The following is a 14,425-nucleotide window of genomic DNA, read 5'->3' as shown; positions in this document are numbered from 1 at the left end:
CCTGCTGGGCTACGGGGTTGGTTTGTTCCATTGTCCCATGGGTCCTCTTTTTGTTTCTTATTTGTTTCTTTCTTATACTCCTGCTGGGTGCTGGAGGAGGGCATGCCCAGGAGCCATAGAGCAGACTTACAAAATGGATCCATTTTGACAGGAATTGGGAAAAAGAGTACAATAATCTATGTCCCTAAGAATATGTCAGGATGGATCTCTATTTCTGTCTGTCTGTACAGTAGCTTTCAGCATGCAGTTTTCTATCCCAGAAAAAAAAATGACACGGCACGTTTATGGAGTATACAGAGTACTTTCTTTTTTAATCTATCGGTTCCTAGTACATAATGGACACGTATCTACATAAAACTATTTACCAAGTATGGGATAATGGTGGAAACGAGGTTAAATTCTTTACTATAAAAATGAGAGAAATTAATGTTTTCTGGATTTCTTGAAAGTATTTTAATTCTGATGTTTACATCATAGCAAACTTAAAAAAAAAAAATCTTAATTTTTTTAGAAGGGCCTTATTTTTTCACTGTATTCTTCTGTGCCACTTTCTGCTTTTAGAATAGAAATCAATATCACTTGAAATGACAAAGCATTACTTAAATTACCTGAGTTCCAACATGCTGTGCAAAGGGTGCTACAAGCTGTTACAGATGTTATCTATGAGGTGTTAACAGACACCTTATCTTACTCTGAAAGTAACAGACATAGATGAATTGCCATTAAGAACACAGAAAAGAGAGTGTAACAGACACTAACCAAGCATTTTTAATCAGGATATATGTCAGATAATTACCTTCCATATCTACTTGAGTTCTATATATCCACTGCTAAACTCATTACGACTTCTTTTTTTGCTGGCATTTAAAGAAGCATTTGCACAGATCCATTAGATTTTTCTCCAGCGAGGCCTTATCTAGAGGTTAAAAATAAAGAAATGGCCCCTTCCTCCCTGTGATTTTTGTAAAATTGTAAAACAAAAGATAAAATGCTGTGCTTTTCTAATATTTATTGTGCATTGTATCAAGTTTTAAAGATTTTCATACCAGAATGGCTGGAAACTGTAGCTGAGATTTTTATGAAGCTAGGGTTTTGAGAAATATATACAGGTTTGTGATCAGTTTTACTCAGTAAAAGCCAAGGTATGGCAACACTCCACAGCTAAATTTATTCCTCAAGTTCAGATGCATATTCTTCCTCAGGCACTTTATCACTAGCACACAGAATCAAAACTAGCTTCACAGTGTAAATGTAAAACAAATGCTTTTCCCAACATGCATGACTTAAGAGCTAGGATAGTGGAAAAAATTACTTTTCCATACCAGATCTGTTCACTAATCTGTTGGTTTTGCCCTGAAGTCAATGTGATATGTATCACTCATTGCTACCTTGGTAATTATTTATAGATGGTGTTCGAAGATAAGAGTTCTTCCTTAAGTGGTGTGGATACTGCAAGCTTTGGAGAGTGACTACTTACTCATTTCTTGATACATATAGCTTAAATTTTTATCAAACATGTTGTTTAATGCAAGTCTGCTCATTAAACGCTGAGTACCTAAATCCAAATGTAAATCTATCACCAATTCTAACAATATAACCCAAGCCAAATTCCTATTTTGATTTTAATTTTGAGCTGAACTCAATAGCTCAGACTTAACTCTAGCTTTTATAACTCATAAAATTTTACGATCCTCTAAAATCTGTCCACAAGTATTTCATTTTCTGACTTCCTGTGGGTATGAACTTCCTACATACTCTGAGGAGAGGCATTTTCTTTTATCTGCCCTAGACTAGTCTGCATGCAGGGTCTGCATCACTCCAATCACATGCTAAAAGGCTTCCATGAGAGCAAGATAAAATGTTTTGCTATGTGTTTGTCTGGTTGATATATTTTTTTGCTTTACATATATTTTGCTCCAATACTCCCTGGTTCTCATTCGCAGCTGATCTCACCATTCTCTCAGCAGGTCTGTGTAAACTATTTGGTCAGTGATGAAATGCAGTAGCAGGAGGCTCATCTGAAGGTGGCAGTAAGAGCAGTTTTTCACTGGAATAAATGATTTTTTGAGCCTAGATCCTATACCAACAGGATAAAAATTAACTTTGGAAATAAACTACTTTTTGGGTTAGTAAGCTTTCTAGTACAGACATATTTTAAATTCTATATAAGAATCAGAATTAACATAAAGGTGATATTTGGCTCCTAAATAATGAGAGGCAGGGTTTATAGCTCAAGCACAGGACTACGCTAATTAAGTATTTAATGCTTCCAGGACTTTAGTAAGTATTTCTAGACAAACCTCCATTGCTTTTTATAGATGTACAAGTCTGGGTCATTGCTACTCCATGGCTGTCTGCGACAGGCATGACTGGATTGCATAGGTATGGTCTAAGACTGTCTTTTCTGTTCTGTTCTTGTACTGTTTGGTACAAAGGGAACCTTGTCCCTGAGTAGGCTTTCTAGGTCCCTTGTTAATACAAAGAATGAATAATATCAGCCTTAGATTCCGTTACAATCCCCATGCCAGAAGAAGTAATGTTAGGGGTTTGTCTCTAGGTCTTTCGTTTCTTATGCTGTACAAACCTATATAAAATAGTTTTCTTCCACATTTTGTTTTAATATTGAAAGCTTTCAATTTTCTGAAAGTGGAATTCAAGTGAGTTCTTTAATGATTGCATTTGTAATAAAATAACTTCAATGCAAAATGTGTTGGATTTCTATTTTCTTCTGTTACTATTCCCATTCTCTTCCTTTTTTTACAGTGACCAAGAAAAAAAAAAAGAATGAGAACAGAATTTATATTTTTACTGAAAGTTTGGGTAGGTGTAGAAATTGTATATTCTGATCTTGAGGCCTCTCTAATTTCTGTCAGGGGCAGGTGGATACTCATCACATCTCGTAGAGTGCAGCTGTGATAAACTCACATTGACCAGCTCTGCCGAGCAGATGAACTGCCATGCTCTATGTAAGCAGAAGGATCAGGAAGGCTTAAGGAGAATGCATTGCAGCTAGCCAACCTGAACTAATTCAGGAACATCATTTTGCATTTTGGTAAGTAGTTTTTCAACAAGGGGAAACTGATGTGCAGTCCTTGGAGAACTGGTATACCATGTATTTGCATGATTACGTATCCTCTAGATTCTACATATGTACGTGTTGGTTCAGCATGGTGCACCAGAGCTAGCTGATAATAAATAGTGAATATTAAATACTGCATCAAGAGCCTATCCTCAGGTTATTTGAAACAGTGAGAGGTCTGGGCATCCAAGGGAGCCTTTGTTTAGTGGCCGGGTACTGCAAATGGCTGCCTCCAAAGTGATCCGGCTCCTGGAGACTGTGCTGCTGAGGGCCTGACAACTCTGATGACTGGCCAAACATGCCTTGGCACTGTTGTCTGCCATGCTGATGTAGGATGGAAGTGCCCAGCACATCCTGGCAGACCAGCTGTTGGCATCTTGAGCTATATATTTTGTAGTAAAGAGCTAGGTTTCCCGCCATTTCTGGATCAGAAGTTTCAGTTGCTGGGCCAGTCCCAAGGCCCAGGCTGCTGGGACATTGCTCGCTTGGTTCTTTCGGTGTCAAGGCCAGTGTCAAGGCTTTTGTGAGGGCTACCAGCGGGTCTGCCCGGCTCCAGCCAAACCACACACCTTGGTACAGGGACTGACTCAGGGTGTCCCATCTCCCAGGGCTACACTGAAGCCATTATTCTGTGAGGCTTTACCTGAATTATGACTGATGGTCCAGTAGAAGCTTTAAGGGGGAGGACAAAAATGAAATGAGCAGCTCTGAGGCAGCTTGAAGGTTACGATGTGCTCCTGAGACAGCAGCCAGCACAGATGTGGCAGTGGGGCAGCTCAGAGACATGGAGAGGGCAAAAGAGGCTGTGGGCAGCTGGCAGGGAAATGGAAGGAGGCACCTTTAAGCTGAGAGATTTTAAGGTAGCATGTGAGAGAGAGCATGAAAATGGGTGAAGACAGCTGAGGAGTAAGGAACAGCACTGGTGCAGAAGCACCACGCAGCCTGAAGATGGCGCCGAGGCAGCACGGAGGCCCCTCAGCCCAGGGCGGCGCCCAGGCAGCATGGAGACAGGGTTCAGAGAAAGTACTAGAGGGTGAAGAGATGCCAAAGACGGCTCTGGGGTGGTGTGTAGACCTCGATCAGTCCCGGGATGACAATGAGGAGATTTGGACCTCAGGTACCTGCAATTAGAGCCTCCTGCCTTGCAGATGGTTGGGCAGAACTCTTTGAGCCCCTTGGTCTACAGAGACCATGGAGGGACCTGCCCTGTTTTTGTCTCCACTAAACACACACCAAACAGTATGTTAGGGAGTTAACGCAGGAAGAAGGGAGGTGGTTAGTAGTCTGGAGCAGTGTCCTGTTCACTGTTCAGAGCAGCCAGAGGGGATGAGGAGATGTTGTTACGCTGTTTGAAGATGGACTCTTGCCTCGCGTTGTTCATTTACTACATGCTGCCTTTGCCAGCTTGTTCTGTGGTCCCATCTGTACACTTCAGCTTTTCTTTGCAGTAAGAAACTTTGATTCTGTGTTGTCTATGAGGAGCTACAGCAAGGTACTGATACCTCCTGAAGCTCACAGCATATGCCTACGTGGAGCTACCTGGTATGTGGCCATGCACCTGTGTGCATTACCTACATGGTAAGGGCTGGGCTCTGACGAGGCTGGAGAGAAGAACCAGCTGTGGTCTGGGAGCAGGGTTAATTGTGTTAGAGCACAATTGTGTCTGAAACATTAAGCCTCCTTGAGAGGCAATCTAAACCCTGTTATTTCGAATATCAGGAATTTGCAATTCTAGCTTAACATTTCTAGATTGTCAGGATCTTTCCAGTATAAAGATGTCTGTGTAAATATCAGCTGAACACCTTCAGATTCCCATGAGGCCATTGCCTCTCCATTTGTGGAAAAAAATAGTGGAAATGGAGATCTTTTGACTTTTAGTGATTGCTGGTGGTGTTAATTTGCTAAGTGTTAATTTGCATTTTTTGTTGTTCTGTGTTGGGACATGGCACAGATGAGTGGATGAGATCAGAGGACATTGTGCCTGCTGTGTACACACACACAAGGTAGGAAGCTATGTAAAAATAACAACAGCTATATCTCCTGACCAGCTTCCACCAGCTTACCATGTTTATCTGTTAAGACTGAAGTGTTGCAGGGTAACCTTAAAACTCACTGTGGAGTCAGTTGGTGATTCTGATATTATGGGCTGTTACGCAGATAGCTAATGGGCCCACATGTTTATGTTAAACAACATGTTTATGTTAAACAAATTAATTTTAACTGTGCATCTGCTGGACAGTGGACAAGCCCAAACCTGCTCCTCAGCAACAGCAAGATGCTGATTGATGTTCCGAATACAATGATTAGAAGGGTTTTTCTTAGTGTCTGCTGGGGCCCAGCTTGATGCAGGGGGCAAGGTGCTTTGTCTGCTCTTTGCAACCTGTATACTCTCTAGCATGTCTTGGCCACCTGGCTGATTTGTCATGTCCCAAGGCAGTTGAAATGTGAGGAAACATGAGCAATTGTTTAAAATCAAATGTTCAAAACTACATAAATCAAGCTGCTAAATTTACAGTGTAAAGCCAAACATCCATTTGACACACTCTTCAGCCGTGCTGTAGGTAGCATCTGTAGTCACTACTGGGTTCTCATTTATTCTTGACCCTGACCATCACCCTATGGAAAGATTCACATTTCGTTCTTCTACTGTACCGATCAAAATGTTAAGCCTATGGGAATGTGATTGTTGAAGAGCAAAGGATTTTTTCGGTTGAAATACAAAAGTGACTTGTAGTACAGTTTTGGTATGGATCCTGTAGCCCGTAGAGCTCCTCTGGAATTCTGATAGCATAGCTAGGATACGAATTTTTCTGCCAAAAATGGCTTCCCCCTTCCCACCCCCAATTAAAGATTGGGAAACAAAGATCCACATTTGACTTCAGAATGTGAAAAAAGAACAAAACAGGATTATTGAGAGTTTCTCTCTGTGGGCATGCGGGGACTGGTCTTTCCCCTTCCCTACTTTTAAATTTAATTATGGACAAAGTCTTGTATTCAGAGAAATCAAAATATAACTAGGATCTTCTGTTTAGATGACTTAAGGGCACATGGGCTACAATTACCTTTACACATGGGTGAATAACTTTTCTAATGTGATCACACCAAATGCTTGTTTGGTGGTTTCTTTTACTTGATTAAGAGAAGTTGTACAGAATGTCATGAACCTAGGAGACATGAACAAAACAGGGAGAGAAAGCAGGGGGTTCTGAAAGGAGAAAGGCATAATGATGACTGTAAGATGACAGAAGGCAGTGGGGAATGGTAAAATGAGAGGACTGCCACAGGAAGCTTAAGAGGTTAATGACAGGCAGCTATGGATGGATGGAGTTTGCATGGACACAGATCTCAGATCTGATCCAATTGCAGCCCAATTCTAAAGGAAAAGGCTATAAATCAGTCCAAGGATTCTGGTGAGTAGTGCTTTGTGCTCATAGTTTGTCATGTAACCAGCAGTTCTTGATGGAATTACAACCATTCTGCTCACACTCACCTGCTATTTGCTCTGTATTAAGTTAACAATAGTAAATAAACAGTGTATCGGATTTCAAGCTGACCTGTTCATGCCAAATGAATTTGTCTTGCCTAGAGGCTGCCCTAATTTAAAACATATGTACCCATTTAAATCTTGCTGTTTCCATACATTAAGCTACTGTTTGGATTTTTGCCTCATCAACATTCTTCATTTTGAACAAATGTGTAATTTGCTATGGGTTTGGATCAAAAGTGAGAATTTGTGTGTGTGTGTTGACTATGAGGAATTGTACAGCACTTACACCTGTCACCTGAAACCAGCAGAAGATGCTTTGTTCTTGTACAGGTAAAACCTTCATTAGAATCAAAGGAAGTGTACATTAATCGCACAAAAGATGGGGTCCTCATTTAGTGAAAATACAACTGAAGTCATGAGAACTATTGTATGATAGTGTATTTCCCATATATCAGTATAAGTCTCATAGAACATGGATAGAAGTTTCCAATTTCTGCCAAAGTTTTAAGGAGTGAAAAAATTTTGTATGTAAAATAGTTTCTCCGAAGAAGAATTCTTTAAAAGATTGGAGCCTAAATGTCAGACTCCAAAGAACATATTTAGGCCTCTAAATAAGTAGCCTGGGCTTTTCACAAGTGCTGAGCTCTGCCAACCCCCATTGTTTGCAGGTTACAGCTTCTAAGGCTGAACATCATTTGACTGCATGTTCTTGCAAAGAAATACTAAGAATTTGCAGTAGGTCAAAGTGGCTCCTTATCTTTGTGTGGAGATAAGGGCTGCTGTTCCTCCTAGGAAACAGCGTCTTAGAAGCGGAAGGCTGCACTTCTTATCATTCAAGTATGTGCCATAAAGGGGTAAAAATAGGGACGTTGAGGATAAGAAAGCTGAAACCAAGGCACCTGCTACCCACAGAAGGAAACTTGGGAATGAAATAAGGCCGGGAGTATCTTCTATTTTGAATACTGAAAATCTTCACTTATGGGAGTAAATGATTTGCTTGTAAAGCCTCTGAGATTACTTATTTGAGAAAAGGCTTGCAGGATTTAGACTGCTGAATTTACCATGCAGACTAAGTTCTGTTTACTGAGTTTTACAGAAGTTGAAAATGTCAGAGTTGGCTGAGAGAATTGGATTTCAATACTATTAAACATTTACAGGACATCCTAAATCCCCATCCTTTAGTTTGTGACCTAAACAGAATTGATTAAACAGAAAAGTTGAAATAAGGTATTCAGATCGTATCACTGTTGCCAAATACTGCATAGTTCATTCAATTTCACAATATTTTAATCCAGTATTTACTTTGCCATGATATATAGTGCAGGCTATTTACAATGATTGCCATTCTTTAAATGACAGTTTTCCCTTACAGCAAGCAGCAACAACAACAACCAGCCTCATACCCTGCTCCAAACCTTGTTTGCAAGGATTTTGATTTGTATCACTAATGTACAGATTTACACAGAGCAGAAAAAGGGGGTATTCTTATGCTTGGAGCTTCTTGTCTACTACCTGCAGCCACATTCTGCCACTTTCATCCCTTCATAGTTATATATCAAAGTGGGCACACCAGCATCATCCTTGTAAAGAATGGAGATTGAATCCAATTTGGTTGGAACACAACAGGCCTTGGAAGCTTTCTTTGGGTTTTGAAGATGCACGAGAGTTTGGACAATAGCATGTTTTGTTGGGGTAACGTTATCTGTCAGAGGGAAGAAGCAACCTCCTTTACATTCAAAAGCCTCATAATCTTTTGGTGCAATGATCCAGGAATCCCAGCCAATCTCTTCGAAGTTCACATGGAGGGAAGTTCTCCGGCAGTGGTTGGCACCGATGCTTCTCTTGCTTCTGGTGGAATGCTGGTGGGGCCCAGGGATGGCCTTTTCCTCTCCCTGTTCTTCCTCTTCAGATGAAGTGTCGTTCTTTCCTAATTTCTTTAGCACACTTTCTTGTTCGTGAACAATCATGTCCCGGAGTTCCACTTTGGTCTCTTTTGTCCCATTGCTGCGGTCGTTGGAGAACACTATTAATAGTGGCAGATTTTTAGTGTCAGGGGTAACACTGACATCTAGCTTCCCACAAGTGAAACCACCCAGAGCCTTACTCTTTATAACAACCTCCAGTTTGTTTTTAGTCTTCGGTTTGTCTGCTCTGACCCATCTTTTCACAGCTCTGGAGACTTCAAACATCTCCCAACCACACTCCTGGATATTGTGGGAGACAAGGAAAGATTTGGTACTTTCTGGATTTTTCCAGTGGTCACTATCTAGAATATCATAAATGACCATGTTGCCTTCCAGCCTAGAGAGAGACCCGGCTTCTCTGTGACAGGAGATATAAATTCTCAGTTCAGCTCTCGTGATTTCCTCATATCGTGGAATAGAGATGTTGAAGAGCAAGATGTGTTTCTGAAATGGATTTTCTTCTGGTGAAGCTAAAGAAACAACATCTGCAACAGGAAAGTAAAACACATGGTTACAGTGCTGCTGGCTGTCCAAGTAACTTGCTTTTAAAAGACTCAAGATGTATTTTGGGTGTAAAATAAGAACATGGTTACCCAGCTTAAAAAAAAAAAAAAAAGTCTTCAGGCCAAGTTTCGAGGGCAGGGAGTGAAAAGTGGAAATCAAGGTGCCTGGTGTTGCAAGCATTTTCATCAAGATTGCATGGTTAGGTGAGTGTGTGAAGTCTGCCTAGAACAAGTTGTGAATGATGCTGGTCAGTATTAAGTATGTAACTAAGGCATCTCAGGAGTGTTGAAATTTCGCAGTTTCCTGAAGAGATTTTTACACAAATAATTCCTAAAATGCTCTATGAATTTCCTATCTTATCATCGTCATATGGGATGAACGGCCCTCCCAATACTAAGAAGCATGTTACATATTTAAGTGTCTCTAACAACTACCTGTGCTGAGGCTTTTGTTGTTGTCTTCAAATAACTTCAAAAACTGCTTGGATTACTGAGAGTTTGGGGAAATAGAAAAGCTTTTGAAAATTCTGAAGCTTCAGGGTCTAAATTAAGACTTGGTGATAAACAACATTTCATGCCCAGGTCCCAGTCTTTCCCAGGCTGAACTTACTGAGCTTGCCAAGGCAACTCTGCCTCAGGAGAGGCAGATATTTGACTGGAAGATCAGATTGGCTGTGTTCAAAAGTCCTCACTGTCTGATATCTGTTTGGTCAATGTAAGGTTATTACTCAATCATGATAGGTTTTTAATTGGCTGATGTTGACACTTCTTCACAGTGTTTACCCACAAAAGCAGTGAGAGAGGAGAGTGAGTTATGGAAACTATAATCTAGTTTATACTGTTAAGGTTTCTTTCCATTTCAGGACTAGGGGCACTAATTTGGAGATCTGGAGTTCTTCATTGTGATGTTAGCTGTGTATGTCTATTTTTCTTATAAATAGAAGCTTCGATTCTCCCTGTCTTATTTTTATCACAAGGATTACATTTACTTCTAACTTTTTTACTGCTTCTTATGATGGAGCTTTTAAAAGTCTGTGTAGTGTTACACAGACAGAGATCTTGAATATTTTTGGTTGAGACAAGCTTGGCTACCAATTTCCATTTAAATCTTTCCACCTCAACTAGAATACTGGGGGAGCACTGCTGTTCCTTCTTTGGATTCAGAAACACATTTCTGAGTTGACTGCTGTGGTTTTTAAGTATTAGAAGAACCACTTGAAAGCAGAGCTCTCTAGCATGCGTGTCTCAATTATAGATGATCATAAGTTTGCATTCTGACATTAAAACTCAGTTCCAAATCTCTAGCTTTGAGAAACATGATTCATATAAGCCATTATTCAGTGCATCACCTCAGTTGATGCTTTTGAGAAAAGAATATTGTACAGTAAAAATATCAAAGAAGAAAACTAAAGGTAATTGTATTATTTTTAAGACTGAAAGAAACTAAAGAACAAGACTGTAATCCAAAATTTTAATCTGTTTCATTTCTAAAGAATCTGTGGAAGTTAGGTACTCGGTTCCCCCTGAATTTCAAAAGAATCTGAGTACCTACTGTCCATCCATGTACTCCAAAATTTCTAGTCCACGTATTTAAGACTTCTCCTACCTTCAGTGCTGAAGCTCCTTACAATATTGGATGAGGGGATGGAGGACTTGTCTGCAGCATATCTATTGTATAAATCAATCATGAACTGTGGTGGTTCTTCTTTGGTCTTCACTTGTGAAGGGACTCTTGACATATTCAAACTCCTTAGTAAATCTGTCTTCATATTCTCCAGCAAAGATTTAAAGTCGAAACGAGTCTCATCTTCCACTTCCCCAGGATCATGAAAGCGTGAATCAGACTTTCCCATAGCTGATAACTTGTCCCAGTCCTCCAAAGGCTTGCCTCTTGTCAAACAGGCAATGATGTTGAAAACAGACAGTGCAGCTAATACTCCAAAATAATGCATTTCTTTTATATTTACTTTCTGATGGAGAGACAAGAGGACAAGGGTATTTTAGCTGATTAAAAATCTTGTTTCATTACAGAGAGAGGAAAGGAGATGGAAGGCAAACAACTGGAATGTCCTTTGCAAACCACTTCCTTGTGCTCTTTTTGCAGTCTGCTTCAAACCCCAGCCTCTTGTCAGTTGTCAAGCAGATTGGTTGTACACTTGCCCTTATCAGAGTCATTGATGCCATGCTTCAGCTTCTGTTATCTAGCAAAGCTCTTAGTTAATGAAGATTCTATAAACATCTGACAAACACATGTGGCTGGTGGGAAGGACATTGTATATTGTAGAGAATCCACATTTCATTTTAGGGTCATCATTGCTTAATTACACTCCTCTGTCATTTCCTTGCCAACAAAGAGAAGCTCTCTTAGGGACGTAGAAGATTAAACTGTTGTCATCAAGACTAGAAAACAGAGATCTAGAACAAAGTTACTCTATTAGCTATTAGTAAATAACATCTCAGAAATCTTTATTACAGTCCCTTCTCATGTCATCAGAAAATACCTGATCTTTTGAGGGAGACCTGTGATTCTGCAAGACGTGATTTCATGACAACACAAACAACCTTAAAACTTCTTTTCATTTATCTGTGAAGAACTATTGTTTGTACACAGTGAAATATCTGTTTTGTGTCAAGTTTGCTTCATGTTGTTTGCAGGCTTGTCCATTTTTGGTTTGAATGCTCTGGTGGATAGAAATTCAGTCTTGTTCTTATAGTATCTTATGTAATATATTTCTTAGATTTTTGATTGTCAACCCAGTCCAAGAATAACCAGTCATTATTTCAGTGACCTCAAAATGAAGGTGGAACTAGGCCTTCTAAGGCCACACAGAAAGTAAAAGCTCTCTGTGTAGATACAGAAGATTATCTATGAAAATACTGTTATTTATGAGAAGAATGGGTCAAGGCAAAAATACAACACTGGTGACAGAATTTCTCATGATACAGAAGAGATAAACCTAGTTTATTTATAGACAAAAATATCACTCACTCTCTTAATGAATGCATTATGATTTAGTCTAATGATGCGTTAGTATTTTAGCTGTACTATTAATGTCTCATTTTTTCTAAGAACAATGCAATCCATACTGTACACGATCCATGAAGTCTGAATAGTATTATGAGCTTTTACATTTAAAAATTCTAATTGCAAAGAAGCAGACAAGATTTTGCTATTTTTCTCTAGTTTTTTAGCAGTTCATACACAGTGTTTAAAGTGATCCCAGACTTCTCAAATACTCACATGTCTGTTAAGTGACAACTGGGAACCAAGATCCTGGTTAATTATGTTCCTGTGGTGTAAAGTCAGAAAGGATTATTCGGCATTGATCTTGGTCTCCTTCATAGCAATTCTGCTATGTTTTACCCAAGGCTTTTGTGTTTCCCACCAGTGTGCAGAGCCCAACTACTTGTGTTTGTTTAAAAAGTAACTTTCTAAGAGTCTCCAGAAATTATCTGAAGATATCAAAGAACTGAAGATTTCTTCAATTTTTGTAGCATTTCTCTAGAAGATTATCACTTACACTTAAAAATCATGGTGCCTCATTTATTATTTCATTGTGCTTGGCTTCATTTCTAGACAGGAGTTCCTGTAACTTTCTGGCTGGCTGAAGGAGCCCCATAGCACTGGCATTTTCTCTCTGTTAAAGTACTCATACAGTGTAATCAAGTTACTTCTCAGTTTGCTTTCTGATAAAATAAACAGATTGTGTGTTTTAGTCATATTATCAGACATTTTCTCTAACTGTCTTTGTTTCTCTTTCATGTCTCTTTCAGAATCTGAATGTTTTTTTGAAAAAGGTGAACACTAGGGCTATATATAGTTTTCTAGTGGCAGTCTACCAGTGCCACATGCAGATATAAAATCTCCTTTCCTGATGTGGTTCACTACCCAGGGGTGTATCTTTCCAAAGCCTGCATTAGTCCTCTATACATAGCATCCACCATGAATGCTAATACTATGCTGTGATACCCATGATACCCACCAGAATTGTTTTAAGAGTTATGGATTTCAAGGCTGTAGTCACCTACTCAGTAGGAGCAGCCTCAATTCCATGTGCCCAAGTACTAAGTTCTGCATCTGTCTACCTTAAAATGAATTTTGATTACATTAAGCGCAGCTAGATCAAATGAACGATATAAATAACTCTCACTGTCTTCTGCAAATGTTGTGGGCTTGTTATATACAGACATCCAGTTCATATATAAAGATGTCAAATAGTGTCAGGCCAAGTGTCAGCTTTGCAGAAACTTTACAATGAACAGTTCCATTTAGTGGCAATTCCTTTGAAAGCTGCTGTTTGAGGTTTGGCAGTGAGACATTTGTTAATTCCTGCGATACACAAATATGTTAATATTGTCCAGTGAATTCTTTTAACTATGCAGCCTTGTGCAAGTGAATTGAAATACTTCATGAAAACCCAGGTACATTCTGGCTGTTGCTGCTACCTCTGGCAATTAAACTATGGCCACAAAAAATGAAATTTGATTTGTTTTAGGAAAAAAAGTCCTTAACGCTTTGCTGGTGAATATCACCTGTTTTCCTGTTTTATCTGTCTTAAATCATCCCATATCAATGTATACTTTATTTTAGGACTAGTTAGTGGAATTATCTTGACCTGCCAGTTTAAGTGTTTGCTGATAGTCACTTTCTCTACAAATCTAAAGATCTGTTCGAACCAAGAATGTAAGGGTATCAGTGTCTCCCAACAGCAGCTGACTGCATTTGTGCATTTTCAAATGTAGTTTCCTTCTCTATAGGAAGATTAGACATCCAGATACCAAAGACCCAGAAAGTAGTAGCCACTTCTACACAAATACGGGTTTTAGACATTGTTTGCTCTAGAGAATTTACTGGTACAGCTAAACTCTAAATGAAATACATAAACTTTACTAATAAGAGAATTTTATTGCTTGTGTAGTAGGGGTATGCCTTGAGAGCTATGCCACTTACAAGTATAATTTTGTTTGGCCCATGCTAAATAACACAGGTATGCCAACAAACCTTTAAATGCAGACTAAACCTTTCAAAATTTTATAGGTACCTTAATGAATATAGGGGTAGCATTTTCCCTTATGCTCTATAGACCTTATAACAGATCATAGTATCTCTTTCCTAATTGCTTACATCAGGACATCTTGGAAAGTCAGCTTGTACCCAAGGGTTAATTCAAGATCTGGAAAAGATTCCTTGAGGAAAACAAAATGCAATAGATGAGAACATAAGCACACTAGGCTAATATGCCATTCTGTTCAGAGCTGGTGCTAAATGGGAGCAAGACTAGACCTACAGAAAAGGGTAAGTTTTCATAGAGAACAGAAATGACAATGACTTAAGATATTTTGAAAATGCATATGCTTATGGCTGTTCTGCAGGAATAAATGATGATTTTCT

At 39.3% G+C, this 14,425-nt stretch overlaps 1 protein-coding gene across 1 annotated transcript; it reads right to left on the bottom strand.

Annotated features, from left to right (window-relative positions):
* Positions 1 to 7,835: 7,835 nt before the first annotated feature.
* Positions 7,836 to 11,451, bottom strand: GDF2 (growth differentiation factor 2). The gene is made up of 2 exons (XM_065843744.2): positions 10,640 to 11,451; positions 7,836 to 9,015 (listed from the first exon to the last, which is right to left on the bottom strand). The coding sequence occupies exons 1-2, from the start codon at positions 10,983 to 10,985 to the stop codon at positions 8,075 to 8,077; spliced, it is 1,287 nt and encodes a 428-aa protein (XP_065699816.1). The 5' UTR covers positions 10,986 to 11,451; the 3' UTR covers positions 7,836 to 8,074.
* Positions 11,452 to 14,425: the final 2,974 nt, after the last annotated feature.

The sequence above is a fragment of the Patagioenas fasciata genome, chromosome 8 (genome assembly GCF_037038585.1).
Source record: "Patagioenas fasciata isolate bPatFas1 chromosome 8, bPatFas1.hap1, whole genome shotgun sequence".
Taxonomy (NCBI): Eukaryota; Metazoa; Chordata; class Aves; order Columbiformes; family Columbidae; genus Patagioenas; species Patagioenas fasciata.
Note: the sequence above shows the minus strand (reverse complement) of the source record. Positions and strands in the feature narration are given on the sequence as shown.